At 37.3% G+C, this 22,501-nt stretch overlaps 1 protein-coding gene across 1 annotated transcript; it reads left to right on the forward strand.

Moving 5' to 3' along the window:
- The first annotated feature begins 4,733 nt into the window (after positions 1 to 4,733).
- On the forward strand, positions 4,734 to 5,912 carry LOC126227395 (collagenase 3-like). Its single transcript, XM_049942237.1, has one exon. The coding sequence runs from the start codon at positions 4,734 to 4,736 to the stop codon at positions 5,910 to 5,912; it is 1,179 nt and encodes a 392-aa protein (XP_049798194.1).
- Positions 5,913 to 22,501: the final 16,589 nt, after the last annotated feature.

The following is a 22,501-nucleotide window of genomic DNA, read 5'->3' on the forward strand; positions in this document are numbered from 1 at the left end:
TGAATATTAAACACGTATGTTTAAGATGATTAATAAACATCGACAGAAATGACAATATTTTCTCCTTAATAAATGTTCGCAAAATACGATCACTCTACGGAGGTTAGTAAGCATAGTGGTTATGATCCTGAAATTGTTAAGAAAGCAAAGAGAAATAGAAAGAAAAAAGAAGAGTTGAAAGAAGCTTTTCGAACATGGAAGAAACAACCGAGAACAGAGTATGAGAAATATAAAAAAGAAGATCAACCTGTTATTGATGCAATTCAACAAGTTAAGGAAGGAATTGAGGGCTTAGGTGATAATGTGTTGAAAGCAATTGAAGAAAACAGAGAAGTTGAAAAACAGATGGTTCCTTACCATCATCATCATCAAGAAAATTATGATGATATATTTCCGATTCCTTCAACACCAACTGAAACATCATTTGAGAAAAGTTTATTCCCTAAAGATGATGATATTCCAAGTGTTTCTACTCCATCACCTCAAAAACAGAAACAACTTGAACAAATGCTGAAAAGTGTAGAACAAAAAGAAAAACAAAAGATGAGTAGAGAGAAATTATTGCCTCCAACTACCTATATTGGTCCAACAGTATCAAAATACCTTGGAGCTCTTAATGACAGAGTATTTGGGCTACGATTTGAAAATGGAAAACATTATATAGGCGATTCACAAGTTAAATTTAATAATGACACCATTTTAATCAAAGGAAAAGTTTACAAAGCAACAGATGATTTAATGAAACTCTTAACTCAAAATAGTGTTGATGGTGATGGATATTATGAAGAAGATTTAGATACATATGAAGATATTTTACTATTAACTAATGCAATATTTCAAAACAATGATCCAGATTCTAAGAAACCCAAATCCAGTGTAAGTGATAAATATAATGAATTAATTAAACCAATATGGCAAAAACTGAGAAACAAATCAAGCCCAACAAGATCTGGTGAAGGATTGATAAAAAAGTATACAGAGAAACCTGTTGAATATGTTTGGATGAATGATGTGAGAGATTTAATCGATCGATTAACTGTTATTCATGGAGAAGAATTAGCTGGAAATAAAAACTTTCACAATGAAAAGGTGGCAATAACAAAAATGTTAACAAACAAATTTAATGATTTTATAATTAATAATCCTAAAGGTATTCCATATTTAATCAGATTTTTGAATAATTTACCACACACATTCTGGAAATCAGAGAACTATGGTAAAGGATTAGTCAACTGGGTTTTAAGCAATGCACCATTTCCTGAGATGCATATTCCAGGATATTCATATTGTGGTCCCTTTACGAAGTTAGAAGAAAGATTGGCACGAGGGGATAAAGGAATCAATCCATTAGATGAGGCTTGTAAGAAACATGATATTGCATACAGAGATCATAAAGATTTAGAACACAGACATGAAGCTGATAAAGAACTACAACTAGCTGCAAAAGAGAGAATGAACAGTAAAGATGCATCAGTTGGTGAAAAACTAGCAGCAACTGCTGTTAGAGGAATAATGTATGGAAAAAGAAAATTAGGAATGGGTATTGAAATGGATGATAATGGCTGGGGAGTATAACATAAATTTTTTTCCTATATAAATGAAAACATTTTCAATTGACTATAATATTACTCCAGGTGGTAAAACTAAACCAAAATCTGTAAAGATAAAATTATCCAGAGATGAATTAAATAAATATGATTTCCTTGATAATTATTTAACTGATGTTCAGAAGAGACAAAAGTCTAATCAGATTAAAAAAGGTGGCTCTCTTATTCTGACATTAGGTATTCCAGTTATTAAAAAGATCTTTGAATACTTGAAACAAAAGAAAGAAGGTTCTGGTTTAAATGAACATGAAGGAGGTTTTCTCCCACTATTATTTGCGGCATTAGGTGCATTAGGATCATTAGCAGGAGGTGCTGCAGCAATTACAAGTGCAGTTCAGAAGAAAAAGAAAGAAGATGCTGAATTGGTAGAACAAAAGAGACATAATTTGGAGATGGAGAAGAAGAAAGGTACTGGGATTAAAAAAAAATTTCAAAAAAATAATTGAGAACTATAAACACGCTTTAAGTAATTTTGATATAGAAAAATTAGTAAAAGAACTGAAAATTAAGAACTTTAGAGGTGTTTTCATGATTGATGAACTTCCATTAAAGCCAAATAAAATTGAATGTGGTATCGTAAATTTAGATACATCAGATCATGTTGGCACACACTGGATTTGTTATTATAAAAGCAGTAACAAGAAGTATGTGTTTGATTCATTTGGAGGAAATATTCCAACAGAATTGCTTAAATATTTAGGATCAGATGAGTTGTATTATAATGTAGAAAGGATTCAAAAATTTGATGAATATATCTGTGGACACTTATGTTTACTAGTTTTAATACTCTTCTCTGATGGTTATAAGTTTGATGAAATTTTAAATATATTAAATGGACATTTTTGGAAATAAGATAGCTGAGACAAGTGATATAATGTTACCTGATTTAGACAAGCTCAGAGATGTGGAAAAGAATTTTCTCAAGTTTCAAAAGTATTTTACAGATCTTCTTAAGAAATCAAAGAGTTATATCAATTTTCTGGGAAGAAGAATAGTTAATATAGCTGATCCAATAAGTGGCTATGATGCAGTTACTAAACAGTATCTTGAAAACAAATTATTGGATGTTGTTAGTAAAGCTGAATACTCAAGTATTCTAACACAGTTCAGTAACTACTACAGTAAAAAAGAGATTGAGAAAGCTTTTTCAGGTTACTTTACTAAAACAGATTTACAACCATACATTACTCAGATTGAGAAATTAGATAATAAAATCATTGACAAACAGTTTATTGAATTCAATTTTAGAAAGAAAGATGATATACTGAACCATGTGTTTGATTATGACATTAAAATTATGAAAATTGTTATAAGAGCTTATAGCAGTACTGGTGAATTAATAAAAATAGATTTGAATTTTAAGTTTTATCATGAAGGACATTTAAGCAAATCAGTTGACTCTAAAGACATAGATAATGTATCTATTACTACTTGTACTGATGATGTAATGTGTGTAAAAATCACAGATGCAATAGTTCCTATTCGAGTAAAGTTATACATATTTGGAAAAGTAGAACATTGTATTCATGAAGATAGCTTGGGAGGTTAGTATTTTTTCTTCTATATAAATGAATGATCACATTTGGTGTTTAAAGTGTAAGAAGTATACAGAGACACATCATCCTCAAAGAGTGACAACTAAAAATGGTAGACAGAGAATTGAAGGTATTTGCACAGTATGTCAAAGCAAAAAGAGTAAATTCATTAAAAAAAATTTTGTCTAGATCAAAGTAAAGTTGGTTCTGGAAGTGTGAATATTCGTGAAGAAATTATAAATGAATTGCATAAACCAATGAGGAAAAATTTTCCCAGAAGAGAGGTTATTTCACTCGGTATTGATGATTTATGGCAAGCAGATTTAGTAGAAATGGATTCTGGAAAACTGAAAGGAATTTCAAAAATAAATAGAGGCTATAAATATTTATTAACAGTAATTGATGTTTTCTCAAAGTATGCATGGGCTATTCCAGTTAAAGATAAAACAGGTAAAAATGTAGCTGATGCTTTTCAAAGAATATTCAATGAAAGGTATCCTAAACATCTACAAACAGATAATGGTAAAGAATTCTATAATAAAGATGTTGAAAAACTCATGAAGCAGTATGATATCAATCATTATTCTACTTTTACAGAGATGAAAGCATCTGTTGTAGAACGATTTAACAGAACACTTAAAGAGAAAATGTGGAAGAGATTCGCTCTTCAAGGTAATTATAAGTGGATTGATTTAGTCTCCAAATTGGTCAATGATTACAACAATACAAAGCATAGAACAACAAAAATGAAACCAAAAGAAGTTGATAAGAATTACAAACCACAGAGTGTTGTTACAGTCACTGAGAAAAATAAGTATAATGTTGGAGATAAAGTGAGAATTAGTAAACTGAAAGGAATATTTGAAAAGGGATATACTGCTAACTGGTCAACAGAGATATTTGAAATAACAGATGTTGTGTTATCCAATCCAGTTACATATAAATTAAAAGACAGTAGTGGTGAGGAGATAAAAGGTTCTTTCTATGAATATGAATTACAGAAGACAAATTACCCAGATGTATATCTTGTTGAAAAAATATTGAAGAAGAAAGGTGATAAGGTATATGTTAAGTGGTTAGGCTTCGATAATTCTCACAATGGTTGGGTTAATAAGAGTAATGTTATCCTGTAATTCTTTTATCTTTCTTTTTTATTTTAAGTGTAGACATTGGCTATTAGTACACTAAAGACAATAAATAATGTGGAAGTAGAGATTTTTTTATTTTCTTATTCATTCAATAATTTTAACCTATATAAATGAAAATATTAATTGTAACCTTGTTGTTAGTGACGATAGCTACAGGAGAAGATAGTAATGAAAAAGAAAACATTATAAAGTATTTACAGGAATTTGGATATCTCGAAGCAGAGTCAACAAATATTGGTGAAATTTCAGATATCAAAAATGCCTTAATTTTATTCCAAAAGAAGTTTAATTTGAAACCTACTGGTGAAATAGATCAAGAAACTTTAGATCTGATAAACAAACCTCGATGTGGTGTAGAAGATCATGCAGTATCTTTTACCTCACATATTGCTAAATGGAATAAGAAAACTGTTAAATGGTATTATGCAGGTTCATCGAAAAGAATGAAAGAATTGAGTGAAATTGCTTTTAATACTTGGAAAGAGCATACAGATATAATTTTTGAAGAAGATAGTTCAAATTATGACATCATCATTTCAAATAAGAGACGTTTGCATAGGAAAGAATCAAGTGGACAACATTATTGTCCTAAACGATTTGATGGTAAATCAGGTGTACTGGCTCATGCAAATTACCCAAATTCTAATAATGATGTTGTAGAAATCCATATGGATCAAGATGAAGATTGGTACTTTGAGATTGATACAAATACTCCAAAAGAGAAGATAAACTTTTATGCAGTTTTAGTTCATGAAATTGGTCATACATTAGGAATTCCTCATTCAGCAGAAAATACCTCAATCATGTATCCATTATATAACAGTTCCAATATTGAATTAAGTAAAGATGATATTCTTGTAGTACAAAGCTTATATGGGAAACCAGTTGTAGGAGATGATGATGATGAGGAAGATGAGGAGACTGATGATGAAGAAAAAGATTTAGATCCTCCAGAATTATGTAAACTGAATAATAAAATTAAAAACTTTCTGATTGTCGATCAGGTCCTATATATTTACTATGAGAAATGGGTTTGGATAATGGATTTGGATAATTTAGATGTACGCACTAAACCACAACTTATAAGTGATTGGTTAACATTTCTTCCAAAAGGATTTAACAATATAACTGCTGCATATCAAAGACCATCTGGAGATGTTATTTTATTCATTGACAACAAACTGTATATAATGGAAATACCCTCTTTTAGGTTAAAATTTGGTTACCCAACATCTTTAACATCTCTTTCATTACGAAAAAATGTAATTCTACATTCAGCTGTGAACACATATTCTGGTAAAAGCTTTATATTTTTTGATGATGTTTATTATGTAGAAATTGATGAATGTAAGGGAATAAGTAAAAAATATGGACGTATTACAAAAGAATTTTCAGGAATACCTCCAGGTATAGAATCTAGTTTCAGATATACAAATGGATTATTATACTTTATTAAAGATAAAACATTCTATGAGTATAGTGAATTTACAAATTCTGTTGTTAGAGCAGGTAAATTTGATCTTTCATTATTTGGAATAGATTGTTCAAAATCTACTTCCAAGATGTTGGATATCATAAGCAATTTGAAAGAATCACTTAATCAATTAGAGAATTTCAACTAATGTCATTTATGTTGTTGATTTACTATAATGACCATATGGTAATGTATCTATTTTATTTTCTAAAACAATTCTTTTATTATCATGAGGACTTAGAGCTTTTTTATTTACTTCTACAGTATATATCTCATGTTTCTCACTTCTAATGAGATTCATTGTTCTGTATTTTTCCCTATTATTAAAGAGGCAATCTTTATAATCTTCTAACGATATTTTATTTTTCACCACACATTTCTTCACACCTTTAGATTTTTTATTCTCTTTTTCGTCTACTTTATAGGCATACATTTTTGCTCTTAAACCCACAAATTCTGTCATAATTTTTCCACTACACTCATCTTTCATCTTACCCAAAACTTTCCTATTGACTTGTGGTATGTCATACTCATTATCTTTTGGATAGTCACTTGTATCAAATAGTTCAACCATTTCTTTCATATCTTTGTAGAAGTCTTCAGTCTTTATGTTATATATGAATGAGTCAGTGTCTTGATAACACAATTCAATATCATCTCCATATTTAGGTTTCATAATATTGTAATGGAAATCATACATCAGTTCTTTTGATAAGTCTAAGATACTCATACCCACATATATTGGCTTATTGAACTGTATTTTTATCTTCTGCATGTGTATTGCAACCAATTTTTCATTGAATATTGTTCTACTCTTGAAATTCGGTCTAGCTATTAATTTATCACATACTTCAGCATCAGATACTAACTTTATATCCACTCTGTTCCTTATATTCTCCATCGTTTTCCCAAACACTGAGTTATTCATCAGTTTATAGAAATCTTTTTCAAAATCATTTGTTGCCTTAGTTCTCATTTGAGTATTCAAATCTATATATTTCTTTAACCAATCTGACTGTTTAAATTTGAGAATTCTATGTATTTTTGTCATCTTCATCCCCAGTTTTAAATACTGTTTTAAATTTCTGTAATGTATCACATATTTCATTTTGTTTTGTAATGTTGTTATTAGTTTTGACTCTTTTGTTCCTGGAATAATTTTATTTTCTGGAGCAAGTGGAAGATCTTTATGTACATCATGTAATTCTTCTGGATATTCTAAATCCACTTCAAGAATATATCCATATTCAGAATTATCTTCCATTTTCATAATATTTTTTCTCCAATGGTTTACATAAAATTGAGGATAATTCAACCATTCAAATTCACCATAAGGTAAATATTGTGACATTGCCCATCCATATAGATTATTAGCATCAAGATACATTAAATAATTTGAGTCCTTTTCTTTATCAAAATCTTTTATGTATTTGTTATTTGCTTTTACATATCTCTTACAGCATTGTGATATTCCACCTCTAATTCCTTTCTCAATCATCAATATCATATCATAATCATGTAATAAATCAAGTGGTTGTTTAGTCATTTTCAGCATTGCATCCCAACTTAATCCCGGTGCTGTGTAGTACCATGCTGGATCCAAACTATATGCTTTCATGCATGTTTCTCTAAAGTTTTCAAATACATCAGCTAGTAATAGAACATCAGTTTTTAGATATAAGTCGTGGTATTCTCCAAGATTTTTGATATTAAACTTTTCCCAAACTAATTTCGCACTTTCATAATCTTCATCACTTATGTCACAATCACTCAGTTTACTATAGAATTCAGTTTTTGATGGTAGTTGTGTTTCTTCAAATCTTTTCCAGCTGTCCATGTAATCGTATGGATAAACACCTTTTCTGATAACCAGATCCACTTTACCTTCTGGAAAGAACTTTTTGGTATTTTCCATTTGATCTTTCTTCAAATTAGATGAGAGTTTATCTAAAGAAGAAGCCATGAATCTGAATGAATCTAAGAACTTCATCTTTATATTTTCAGTACATTTTCCAAAGCTTATGTATTTTTCTTCATTATTTGGAATCAGATCTATAGGTTTCTCATCATATCCAAGTTCTTTTACAAATAAATGTGAATCATATCCTGAGAGATTGTGGAGATAAATGGGGACAAATCTTGGTAACTGATATTGTAGGTTACAGTAACTATGTGCAGCACCTCTGAATAAACCAGTTAAATGATCATGATCATGAACTTTTTTAATATTACCTTCTGCATTATCATTGAAAGTTTCTAATTGCTTATTATTATATTCTAATGAGTTTTTATATCTTTGTACCTTCTCATTACTTTCATCTATATTTCTTTTCCTTAATGACTCCAATTGACCATTAATGTGTTTTATTTTATTTTCTATAGAATGTTTTAATCTCATCAATAAAGGAGGTAATTCACTTAATTTACCTTCACAGATATGACATATCTGTGCTTTAGAATATGCTTTTCTTTCATCTGTTGTTAGTGGTTTCATTGGTTCTTTTTCAGAATAAATATCACCTATCACCTCTACTTCTTTCTTAATCATCTCAATGAATTTGCTTTTTGCATCTGGCCCTCTATATACAACCGGATCTTTATAATGTCCATTAGCATACTTTATATAATAGCAGAATCCACATGGTTCATGTTTCTGATACTTCATTGTATATGATTCATCTGGATTTGGTTGACATGTGTCAATTTTATTTAACAAGCTCTCAAAGTCTGCATATATGACAAAAGGAACTTTCATTTTATTCTTGTAATTTTCAAATGTGATTGTGTCTCCTTTAGGTGGTAGTTCTACTTTAACCGGTTTATTTACTAAGCAATCTGGAACATGTTTTTTCAATTTTTCTTCAGAATTGAAGTGGAGTAAACACATATCACAAATAAATTTACGACCATTGTGTTTTGTAATCTGCATTGATGCTAATTTTGATAAGTCTTTAATCCAACAATAATGTCCATTGTCTTTTTCTTTAAAATATAGTAAGTTAATATGTTTATCTCTTTTATTTCCTGTCACTTTTAGTGGGTAGACAGAATAGAAATCATTGTAAGAATATACATTAAATGAGATATTCAGAACATTTTCTATCTTTTTAATGTCTTCTATTTTAATTGGATACTGGAATTTATTTAGTTTTTCATCAATTTCAAGTCCAACGTTTTTATATTTGGTCACTCTTTGTGGATCCTTTTGTACTGGATATAATGCTGATTTAATAGCCCAAAGAAAACATTTTTGGTCTTTATTTTTCACATTAATACACGCTTTTTTATTTTTTATTTCATCTGGCAGTTCAATATAAGATGATCCTCTTAGAGGATTATATCTGTTGACTGCTAGTTGTACTCCAATAACCCTTTCTAATGTCCATCCTGATCCTCTTGCTTGAAATTCAGTTAGTCTTGGTAACATTTCTCTTTTAGCACTCTTAAAAAACTTTTTGATGTCTTTTTCATGAGTAATTGTTTGATTGTATGACTGAAATTGAAATTTCCGGCCTTGATTGTTATTGGGTAGTTTAAAATCGCAGAATAACTGCATATTCACTTTTAAGCCATTATGAATCTTGAGATTATCTTTTATTAATTGAAACACATCCTTTTCAACAGAAGTAAGGAAATACCTTGGATCTATCAACTTGTTAGTATTTTCAATATTGATGGTTTGCAATCTGTTTGAAAAAGCTTTCTCAACAGAATAACCCCTATTGGTATTTCTTGTTCTAGGCTTTTCAAATACATTTGTTGAGAAGGGGAATATTTCCTTCAACTCCTTCTTTGCTGTTGTTTGAAATATATCTGTAGAGAATGGAAATATATTCTTCAGATCTTTCTTTGATGTCTCTTGAAATACATCTGTAGAGAATGGAAATATATTCTTCAGATCTTTCGATTCTGCTTTATATTCTTCTTTTATATCTGCATCAAGAAATGGTAGAGTATCAAAATTTACTTTCTTAACTTGGTTAACATTATAATAATGTCTAGCAATAGTTCTGATTAATTCATCTTTTGTCATTTTATAATATCCTCTTATACCAAGAGACCTAGCTAGAGGTCTAAGATCAACAACTCTCATAGTGTTGAGATTCTGAGCTCTCAGATTTCTCTCCATTTATTAGGGGAAAAATTTATTCAATAATTATTCAATAACTTTAGTGTTCTCCATTTTCTTGATTTTCTCCATATTCTTGAGCCTCTCCATATGGATACCTGTTTGTTGATGTTTTTTGAGATATGTTTTACATATATATTTACCACACTCACAAGGAACTTTCTCAAGCAATTTTTCCTTATTTTCATGGTATTTTTTTAGCTTTTCATTATTTGTGATTGCATACCTTTCTGGATGTCTGTCTACATAGTTATGAAAATATGCTCGAATTTTTTCTCTATTATTTCTGCAGTATTCTTTATGTATCTCATCTGAACAAGTTTTACATGCAGTGGAACGTTTATCTTTTGTATTCTTATTTCTATAGAAATAGTCCAAGCTCTTGGTCTCACCACATTTATTACACACTTTCACTGACAGTGGACTTTTTTCCTCCATTTATTAAGAAAGAAATTTTTTAATAAATATTTAGTAAATTTTTTCCTATATAAATACAAACGAAAATGAATAATCAATTGTTCGCTAAGTTGAACAACTCATATGAGTTTATAAAACTGAATGAACTTGAGATTAATAGAAAGTATAAAGCCTCTAACTTTGAAATTTCTGATACTAACTTCGGTAAGAAAGTTAAGTGTATCCTAGATGGACAATTTAAAATTACATTACCAGATAGATATGTTAAGATATTTGACAAACATACTCTGAAAGCAGTGAATGATGAAAAAAATATTTTCTTCACATATAAAGGTTTAAAAGAAACGAAAACTGGGAAACCAATGCATGAAATACTTTTAACCAATGAATGAATCAATGATGTTCTTTTACTTATATATTTACTTGTGCAGGCTCGTTCAGGCTGATGCAGGCTCGTGCAGGGTGATTTTTCAGATTTTGATGAAATGGATGACTTTTTAAGGTTTTTGATGTTATTTTTAATTAATTTTCTTGTTTTCTTTTATTTTGCGATTTTTCGTTCAGGCTTGGCTGGCGCAAAAAATCGAGATTTTTTAAAAGTATAAAAATAATCGTTTTATTTCTGATTTTTGTGTGTGAATTACGAGAAATCTTTGATTTATTGCGATTTTTTGATTATATGAAAAATGCGCTAGGTCTCCCAATTCTCAACTACTGTTATGTATCAATAACTCATTTTCTTCAAGCTAATTCATAATGTTCGAATACAGTATATGCTCCAGAATCATACTGCTAATTGAGATCAGTGATACGGGTCTGTAATTCAATGGGTTACTCCTATTTCCTTTCTTGAATGTTGGTGTGACCTGTGCTACTTTCCAGTCTTTTGGAACAGACCTTTCGTCAAGCGAGCGGTTGTATATGATTGCTAAGAAAGGCGCTACTGTGTCTGCATACTCTGAAAGGAACCTGATTGGTATACCATCTGGACCGGAAGACTTCCCTTTCTTAAGTGATTTGTTTCGCAACACCTAAGATAAATACTTTTATGTCACTCATTTTAACAACTGTTCTGGTTTCGAATTCTGGAATATTTACTTCGTCTTCTTTCGTGAAGGATTTACGGAAAGCTGTGTTTAGTAACTCTGTATTAGTGACACAATCATCAGTAGCATTTCTGTGAATGAAGATTTGCTATGGGCCGGTTATTATAGTTTTTGCAGGAACATTAGAGTGATATTCTCGCAGTGACTAGCTATATGGGCTATGAGGTGTAATTTTTAATTTTTAATGGTTTACAGTGGTTTTAATAAAAATAACAGCTTGTTCGCTGGAGGAGCCAGACTACACCAGCATTTACTCTGTATGAAAGTGAGAAGTAGTTATGCTTAGAATAAGGAGAAAAGACTTCTGAACACTTATGACACTAAGCATGAGAAGGACAAATGGATTGTTTTGTACCATATTTAGAACAAAGATGGATGTTACGTTTTTTGTTTGCTAACAAAATAAGCATGTATCTGTATTTCTCTCTCCCTCTTCTAGCGTTTATCCCGTGGAAATGATCAAGTATATTCACTATTTGGTAAATTTTTTTCCTTTTTTTTCAGTCTTCTGACTGGTTTGATGCGGCCCGCCACGAATTCCTCTCCTGTGCCAACCTCTTCATCTCAGAGTAGCACTTGCAACCTACGTCCTCAATTATTTGCGTGACGTATTCCAATCTCTGTCTTCCTCTACAGTTTTTGCCCTCTACAGCTCCCTCTAGTACCATGGAAGTCATTCCCTCATGTCTTAGCAGATGTCCTATCATCCTGTCCCTTCTCCTTATCAGTGTTTCCCACATATTCCTTTCCTCTCCGATTCTGCGTAGAACCTCCTCATTACTTACCTTATCAGTCCACCTAATTTTCAACATTCGTCTATAGCACCATATCTCAAATGCTTCGATTCTCTTCTGTTCCGGTTTTCCCACAGTCCATGTTTCACTACCATACAATGCTGTACTTCAGACGTACATCGTCAGAAATTTCTTCCTCAAATTGAGGCCGGTATTTGATATTAGTAGACTTCTCTTGTCCAGAAATGCCTTTTTTGCCATACCAAGTCTGCTTTTGATGTCCTCCTTGCTCCGTCCGCCATTGGTTATTTTACTGCCTAGGTAGCAGAATTCCTTAACTTCATTGACTTCGTGACCAACAATCCTGATGTCAAGTTTCTCTCTGTTCTCATTTCTACTACTTCTCATTACCTTCGTCTTTCTCCGATTTACTCTGAAGCCGTACTGTGTACTCATTAGACTGTTCATTCCGTTCAGTAGATCATTTAATTCTTCTTCACTTTCACTCAGGATAGCAATGCCATCAGCGAATCGTATCATTGATATCCTTTCACCTTGTATTTTGATTCCACTCCTGAACCTTTCTTTTATTTCCATCATTGCTTCCTCGATGTACAGATTGAAGAGTAGGGGCGAAAGGCTACAGCCTTGTCTTACACCCTTCTTAATACGAGCACTTCGTTCTTGATCGTCCACTCTTATTATTCCCTCTTCGTTGTTGTACATATTGTATATGACCCGTCTCTCCCTATAGCTTACCCCTACTTCTTTCAGCATCTCGAACAGTTTGCACCATTTTATACTGTCGAACGCTTTTTCCAGGTCGACAAATCCTATGAAAGTGTCTTGATTTTTCTTCAACCTTGCTTGCATTATTAGCCGTAACGTCAGAATTGCCTCTCTCGTCCCTTTACTTTTCCTAAATCAAACTGATCGTCACCTAGCACATTCTCAATTTTCTTTTCCATTCTTCTGTATATTATTCTTGTAAGCAGCTTCGGTGCATGAGCTGTTATGCTGATTGTGCGATAATTCTCGCACTTGTCAGCTCTTGCCGTCTTCGGAATTGTGTAGATGATGCTTTTCCGAAAGTCAGATGGTATGTCGCCAGACTCATATATTCTACACACCAAAGTGAATAGTCGTTTTGTTCCCACTTCCCCCAACATTTTAGAAATTCTGATGGAATGTTATCTATCCCTTCTACCTTATTTGACCGTAAGTCCTCCAAAGCTCTTCTAAATTCCGATTTTAATACTGGATCCCCTATCTCTTCTAATTCGACTCCTGTTTCTTCTTCTATCACATCAGACAAATCTTCACCCTCATAGAGGCTTTCAATGTATTCTCTCCACCTATCTGCTCTCTCCTCTGCATTTAACAGTGGAATTCCCGTTGCACTCTTAATGTTACCACCGTTGCTTTTTTTAATGTCACCAAAGGTTCTTTTGACTTTCCTGTATGCTGAGTCTGTCCTTTCGACAATCATATCTTTTTCGATGTCTTCACATTTTTCCTGCAGCCATTTCGTCTTAGCTTCCCTGCACTTCCTATTTATTTCATTCCTCAGCGACTTGTATTTCTGTATTCCTGATTTTCCCGGAACATGTATGTACTTCCTCCTTTCATCAATCAACTGAAGTATTTCTTCTGTTACCCATGGTTTCTTCGCAGCTACCTTCTTTCTACCTATGTTTTCCTTCCCAACTTCTGTGATGGCCCTTTTTAGAGATGTCCGTTCCTCTTCAACTGTACTGCATACTGCGCTATTCCTTATTGCTGTATCTATAGCGTTAAAGAACTTCAAACGTATCTCGTCATTCCTTAGCACTTCCGTATCCCACTTCTTTGCGTATTGATTCTTCCTGACTAATGTCTTGAACTTCAGCCTACTCTTCACCACTACTATATTGTGATCTGAGTCTATATCTGCTCCTGGGTACGCCTTACAATCATCTGATTTCGGAATCTCTGTCTGACCATGATGTAATCTAATTGAAATCTTCCCGTATCTCCCGGCCTTTTCCAAGTATACCTCCTCCTCTTGTGATTCTTGAACAGAGTATTCGCTATTACCAGCTGAAACTTGTTACAGAACTCAATTAGTCTTTCTCCTCTTTCATTCCTTGTCCCAAGCCCATATTCTCCTGTAACCTTTTCTTCTACTCCTTCCCCTACAACTGCATTCCAGTCGCCCATGACTATTAGGTTTTCGTCCCCCTTTACATACTGCATTACCCTTACAATATCCTCTTACACTTTCTCTATCTGTTCATCTTCAGCTTGCGGCGTCGGCATGTATACCTGAACTATCGTTGTCGGTGTTGGTCTGCTGTCGATTCTGATTAGAACAACCGGTCACTGAACTGTTCACAGTAACACACCTTCTGCCCTACCTTCCTATTCATAACGAATCCTACACCTGTTATACCATTTTCTGCTGCTATTGATATGTATTTATTAAATTCCGTCGAAATCGAACTATTTATGCATCTGTCAGGCCGGACTGTTTCTTAAGATAATTCACATTTATTATTTCGTCTCAGTTACGCATTTTTAATTACATTTCATTTTTCGAACATTCTGGATCATTTTTCAGATATAAGTAGTTGTCTTCTTAGAGTGCTCTGATATGTGGTTCTGAGTAGACAAGACGAGTTGTTGCCGCAACTACTTACATCTGATGATGATCCAGAGTGATCGAAACAGGGAATTTTATTAAAAATGTACGACTGAGACCGCACAATAAATGAGAATTATCTTAATTATCTGAACAGTAGCTTTATCCCTCAAGACTATTATCACGACTATAACGAGAACTATTTCATGAACATTACGGTGATTCTTCACCCGTTCGCACGTTGCTTTGAGCAATTCCAACATTTTCTCTTCACTTTATTCCGTATCCCATTTAATTATCTCCTATCTCATGAAAAGTTCCGGACACCAACATATATATACAGGCGACAAGGACCACGGCAAAGATAAACGGAATAACGAAGTTTCGCAAAATAAACTATGTCCAAAACGAAGATGAATGGTTTTCTGTCTCATATACTAGTATCTGGTGCAGTAATGTCTGGAACGAAAGGGTGTGATGTGCAATTACCGTTGCTTTTCATCGCTGGCTCTTTGGCACACCCCAATGCAGGTTCTGCCACTGATGAGCTTCCAACTCGAACTCGACTGTGGAGACAGATTTAGGAACAGTATTCTGAAATCTGACGCAAAACCGATAAGAACAAATCATTCTGCAGTACGGTATGATTACTCAATAGCTGTAACGTCCTCTGAAGAAAAACCTGGCGTCATTACCATTGATTTGATTCTTATGTACAAAACCGCATTTAGAGTATTTTTGAGTCATGTAACGTTTGCTGAACTGATTATACGGCTTTTCACACACAGCCGGAAAAAATTAGTACACTCTTTTAGAGGTTTCCAAATCGCTCAAGCTCCGTTGCTGCAACAGTGCACATGGAGTACATGAAATGATTATATTTACACATCAGTAGCACGGGCGGTTCTGAGGTACCCAGTATCGACCCATGCTGGAACACCCATAACGGTACGTGGTGTAGCCTGCATGGGTGGCAATGGAGGCGATGACTCTGGCACCCAGTCGATCCTACAGGTGGCGCATACTGACCTGGAATACGTTATGCCATGACTTCTCGAACTGTTCACGTAGTTCTGCAAGAGTTATTGGTTGACGATTGGTTCGAGGCACTTCTCGTCCCATCATATCCCAAACGTGTTCGATAGGAGACAAGTCTGGAGATCATGGTGACCAGGGAAGTTGCTGCACGGCTTTCAGAATACGTTGAGATTCACGGGCAGTGAATGTGAGCCATGCTGCGGCTCGCGTTGCTGCCGTTTCTAGGTTGGAATCGTTTAGTTGGTATAGTTACGGTTGTCGTCTTCTTCTTGTGTTCATTGGCGCCACCCCGTTTGCAAGCGTTGTCTGTCCGCTAGTGGCAGCAGCGGCCGTTATCGATATCTAGTAACGGTGGTACTATCTTTGGGGCGCCATGGTGGTGTTTCCGTGTCGTGTGAGCCGGACTAGCAGCCAAGTCCGCGCAGCGCAAGAACACGCCGGGACCACTAGCAGCAAGCATGCACTGCTGGATGGAAGGCTGTAGTCACGAGGGGTACAACCTCGTTGTCAGCCGGACCTAGGAAGTTTGAGTGAATCTTAATGCATGGAGTGAAACCTCCATCATTGTGAGATTTCGCCATTTGCTTGCGTGTTGCTGCTCGCAGTGTCGCCGAGACGAAGAGCAGTGAGTGGACCGTTTGGGGAAGACGGAACAAATTAGCCTTCCTCCACTTCTTATTTTTCCGGCCTAGTGGCCACTAACGCCCCAGTTACCTGCCCTGGAGCTTAGTGTATGTTACGGCATTGTACTTTTCCTCGCCTTGTCGCTGCTGTCCTGTAAGTCGTGTAGTTCGACAGCTTTCTTGATTTGTGGGTCGGATGGTGTTTTTTTTATTTTTTTTTTTTTACACTGTTGGTAGTGGTTCCTTTAAACACCGGAGTCTGAAGACGTAGCCGGCCGCAGTGGCAGAATCCTGCCTCGGGCATGGATGTGTGTAATGTCCTTAGGTTACTTAGGTCTAAGTAGTTCTAAGTTCTAGGGGACTGTGACCACAGCAGTTAAGTCCCATAGTGCTCAGAGCCATTTGAACCATTTTTTTGAAGACGTAGTGCTGACCGCAGGTTCCGGCTTGGGTGTGTTATTCCATCGTTGCATTGGTCATCGGCCGTTAGGTAGATTCGGCAAATGATTATTGGTCATGCTTTTAAACTGCCACTAATCTGAATTATCATCTCGTGAAGTGAATGCAACTCTTGGCTTCCTGTCTCATTTATTTTTTTTAAAATATTTGAACAACTGTAATTTCAAGTTGGAAGATGTTTAACTGGTTCTTAAAGAATTGATATTCAGACCTTCAGCCGAGAAACAGTTTTTAAATTATTATTATTGGGGCTTTCAGCCGAGAAATAGTTTCGAATTTGTTGTCATTAAGACCTTCAGCCGTGGAACACTTCTTAATTTATTGTCACCTTTTATTTGTTGTTGTTTCCAAATAAAGTGTACGTGACTGAAAAATAAACTAACCAAAAGTAATTGATTACGGCCCCATCCATAATCGTATAACCCAATCTTGCCTTCCTTGGTACCAGGTCTCAGAGTGGTCGAGCATTATCCTCTTGTGACAACACATCGGCGCCCTGTTGCAATAACACCAAAAGGATGGGTTCAACAACATTCTGCACGTACTGAGCCAGGAACACCAAAGGCGCAGCTTATCGCATCCCAGACCATAAGGCCTTAGGTGGGGCCAGTGTGTCTTGGGCGTGTGCACTACAAGAGACAGCGCGTCGTACACACAAACGGCCAACACTTGCGTGTGGCAGAATCTGTTTTCATCGCTGAAGACCACAGCGGGCCGTTCCAAGTGATTATCTGACAGCACCAGTCGAACCGTGTACGTCGATGCTGTGGCGTGAGAGGAACATGCGCTGGAGGTACGCGTGTCCGTAGTCCCACTGCTAATAATGGTTTCGCAAGAGTTCGCGTTGACACGTCTGGGCTCACAAGCCCTCTTATCTGTGCTGTTGTAGCTGCACGATCTGCCACTGCTGCCTTTACTATACGTCGATCGAGGCCAGCATCTGCGCTGCGTGGACGTCCAGTATCTCGTCTACTGGTGTGAGAATGTTCAATGACCAATGATCGTTGCGCAATTGATGCAGCACTCCAACTTGTGTGGCATTCCTCCGAAAGAACTATCCAGCCACTCGGAAGGCCACAATTTGACCCCTTTGAAACTCGCTCAGTTGGCTGTAGGCAGCAAGAGTGCGTCTCCGTAACATGCTTGCCTGATTGCTTCACAGTTTTGCACCACAAAAGCCTGCCCTATGAAAGGGTTGACAAGTGGCGCTCTGGTAGCTATGCCACTATGCAATCCGTTGGCGGAAGACGTTGAAACCATTGTTAGTACATCGACTATCCCCCAGGTGGCTTATGCCGCATCGGATCAAAATCGACGTCGTCCGTCCAGGTGCACCAAACTTTTTCTGGCACTGTAGATTCTTTAACGATTTTTTACTCTTCCCTGTGAGTTAATCGCTGCTGCATCTCGATCGATACGAGAACAAATACAGCCTCTGCTGGGTGCGACAACATGTGCTTAGGTGTCCTGCTTAGGTGTCCCTGGGTTCAACGCCAGCATGCCAGCCATTAAAATGGAGCCTACAGACGTTATTGCTCGTGAAATTTCGGTCGCAGGAAGTATTCGGAAGTTAGTCAAGAGGTGCACTGAATTTTATGGACACGTGCCGAGAAGAATATTGAACAGTAAGGAGCGATCGTCCGACGGCTCCTGTGGCAGAGCGGTCTAGGCGCTTCAGTCCGGAACCGCGCTGCTGCTACGGTCAAAGGTTCGAATCCTGCCTCGGGCATGGATGTGTGTGATGTCCTTAGGTTAGTTAGGTTTAAGTAGTTCTAAGTTCTAGGGGACTTATGACGAAAGTAATTAAGTCGCATAGTGCTCAGAGCCATATATTTGTGAGAATGGTGGTTCCAGGTTGCCATCCTGGTTAAGATTTTTCGATGGTTTCCCTAAAGCATTTCGGACAAATCATGCTTGTGAAACTACCTGTATACACAGATCAAATAGAACCTTATGATCACTAAGCCTTGCGTGGCTCGTTTTCGTGCTATGTCTCATTTGACATCCTGTTATTACTGTACTACCGCCTCGTTATGTTTTCGTGCTATGTCTCATTTGACATCCTGTTATTTCTGTACTACCACCTCGTTATGTTAATTTCAATTATTGATGCCACTGAGTGGCCACCTTTCCTGCCCGTCAGCGGCAACAGCGGCGCTTATCGACATAAGCCCTGGCGTATTATCTTTGCTGACTGCTATTACTTCCCGGTTGTCGTGTGTTCAGGGTTAGTTCGGATCTGCCAGTGAGTTCGGAGGCGCTAGCAGTGCAGTTCGGACCTGGCAATGTTTGACTTAGGACGCTGCAGAAGTTGAGTCGGGTGCGACGCAGTCAGGTCCGGACAGCCATGACTCGTTCGACGGTTGCCGATACATATCACTTGAGTGCGGACTACCTTGGTTGGTCGTCGGTCGGTCGTCTTGTCGGACGACGTGTTTGTGATCGCTTATGGGTTGCCTGCATGTGCCTACTCGTGATTTGTCCTTGTTGTTGCACAGTCGCTGCCGTTAGCATTGTCTACTCCTTCGTGCAAGTGTTCGTGAAACTGTATGTAGCTTGTGATGTCGACTGCTCAGTATTTTAGTGCTGTCGCCCTGCTCATATGTGGGAGTCGGTCGGTTGGTGTGGATCAGCGAGGAAATCTCCTAATGGCGCAGTGGGCCGGGCCTGCTGGCGGTTCTACGCAGTGTCGGAGTGTGTGGGAGCTGTTCCGATTGCTAAGGGGTTCGTGGCTCACGACCCAGGACATCAAAGTTGAATGGTGATTTAGTTACCGAAGCCAGTCTGTTCACATTGTGCCGTTGGTTTTCATGGTTGGCTGTTGGGGGTATTCCCGTGAGCAACAGCGAGTGTTCGAGTTGACAGGTGGAGTTTAACTGTATTTTGGTTGTATGAAGTCCAAGTGCACCAGCGGTTACCTGCCATGGCCGCTGACGTAAAATTAAGGTAGTGTCCTTTCCTCACCGTGCTGTCGCTGTCCAACACGTGTGTGTAGTTTTGACAGCTTATGCATACTTGGTTGTGGGCGGATACGCCTTTTGCGTTTTGGCTTTGGAGTTCCTTGTGTATTGGTCGGGTGGGAAGCAAGTCGTCTTGTTCGTGGGTCCGTTGACTTTCTCTTGGTTGGGTTAGCAGCGGATCGGATTTAGTGGGGCCGACTACCTGTCTCCCCTAAGCGAACGTTAATATTTCAGGTGCAGATCTACCCCCGGAAACTACGAGGTTCATTCAAGTTCTAAGGCCTTCGATTTTTTTTCTAATTAACTACTCACCCGAGATCGATGAAACTGGCGTTACTTCTCGACGTAATCGCCCTGCAGACGTACACATTTTTCACAACGCTGACGCCATGATTCCATGGCAGCGGCGAAGGCTTCTTTAGGAGTCTGTTTTGATCACTGGAAAATCGCTGAGGCAATAGCAGCACGGCTGGGTTGGGTTGGGTTGTTTGGGGGAAGAGACCAAACAGCGAGGTCATCGGTCTCATCGGATTAGGGAAGGATGGGGAAGGAAATCGGCCGTGCCCTTTCAAAGGAACCATCCCAGCATTTGCCTGGAGCGATTTAGGGAAATCACGGAAAACCTAAATCAGGATGGCCGGACGCGGGATTGAACCGTCGTCCTCCCAAATGCGAGTCCAGTGTGCTACCACTGCGCCACCTCGCTCGGTGAGCACGGCTGGTGAATGTACGGCCACGGAGTGTCTTTCATTGTTGGAAAAAGCCAAAAGTCACTAGGAGCCAGTTCAGGTGAGTAGGGAGCATGAAAAATCACTTCAGAGTTGTTATCACGAAGAAACTGTTGCGTAACGTTAGCTCGATGTGCGGGTGCATTGTCTTGGTGAAACAGCACACGCGCATCCCTTCCCGGACGTTTTTGTTGCAGTGCAGGAAGTAATTTGTTCTTCAAAACATTTTCGTAGGATGCACCTGTTACCGTAGTGCCCTTTGGAACGCAATGGGTAAGGATTATGCCCTCGCTGTCCCAGAACATGGACACCATCATTTTTCAGCACTGGCGGTTACCCAAAATTTTTTTGGTGGCGGTGAATCTGTGTGCTTCCATTGAGCTGACTGGCGCTTTGTTTCTGGATTGAAAAACGGCATCCACGTCTCATACATTGTCACTATCGACGAAAAGGAAGTCCCATTCATGCTGTCGTTGCGCGTCAACATTGCTTGGCAACATGCCACACGGGCAGCCATGTGGTCGTCCGTCAGCATTCGTGGCATCCACCTGGATGACACTTTTCGCATTATCAGGTAGTCATGCAGGATTGTGTGCACAGAATCCACAGAAATGCCAACTCTGGAGGCGATCTGTTCAACAGTCATTCGGCGATCCCCCAAAACAATTCTCTCCACTTTCTAGATCATGTCGTCAGACCGGCTTGTGCGAGCCCGAGGTTGTTTCGGTTTGTTGTCACACAATGTTCTGCCTTCATTAAACTGTCGCACCCACGAACGCACTTTCGACACATCCATAACTCCATCACCACATGTCTCCTTTAACTGTCGATGAATTTCAATTGGTTTCACACAACGCAAATTCAGAAAACGAATGATTGCATGCTGTTCAAGTAAGGAAAACGTCGCCATTTTAAGTATTTAAAACAGTTCTCATTGGCCGGCCGCGGTGGTCTCGCGGTTCTAGGCGCGCAGTCCGGAACCGTGCAACTGCTACGGTCGCAGGTTCGAATCCTGCCTCGGGCATGGATGTGTGTGATGTCCTTAGGTTAGTTAGGTTTAAGTAGTTCTAAGTTCTAGGGGACTGATGTCAACAGCAGTTGAGTCCCATAGTGCTCAGAGCCATTTGAACCATTTGAACAGTTCTCATTCTCGCTGCTGGCGGTAAAATTCCATGTGCCGTACGGTGCTGCCATCTCTGGGACGTATTGACAATGAACGCGGCCTCATTTTAAAACAATGCACATGTTTGTATCTCTTTCCAGTCCGGAGAAAAAAAATCGGAGGCCTTAGAACTTGAATGCACCTCGTACTGAGCGCCGCTGGCTGTACTGCCTTTTCTTATTGGTGTTTGACTGTGTATTTTAATGGCTTATAGCCGATGGTTTGAATTTGTATGCTTTTAGTTGGGTTTTCAATAATGGGCCTTCAGCCGCTTTAAAATTTAATTCCTTACTTGTTAAATCTTAGATTATTTGGGCCTTAAGCTTGTGTAAAATATTGTTTAAAGCTTCGGGCCTTCTCCCTACTAAAAATTATTTTAGTCAAGTAATCGGCCTTCAGCCGTTTTTAAATTAAAATTCTTGTCGTTCAAGTATCAGACTATGTGTGGCCTTCAGCCTAATTCAAGATAAGACTTGCAGTCTTAAATCATGAGCCTTCAGCTGTCTTTAAATTAAACTTGTTTGCCTTTCAAGTGTTAGATTTGTTGGGCCTTCAGCCAAGTTATAGAACTTACTTAGGTGAGGCCTTCTGCCTTCTAAATATTCTGTTTTGAGTCTGAATTTTAAGTTAATGGCTCTCAGCCGTTTTTAAATTCCACTGGTTGTGCCCTTAAGGCACAATATAGTGCGGCCTATTCAGCCGATGACTAAGTTCAAAAACTTTTGCTGTGTTGTTTGGACAAGTAAATAAAGTTAAGTGTT

Source organism: Schistocerca nitens, chromosome 1 (genome assembly GCF_023898315.1).
Source record: "Schistocerca nitens isolate TAMUIC-IGC-003100 chromosome 1, iqSchNite1.1, whole genome shotgun sequence".
Classification (NCBI taxonomy): domain Eukaryota; kingdom Metazoa; phylum Arthropoda; class Insecta; order Orthoptera; family Acrididae; genus Schistocerca; species Schistocerca nitens.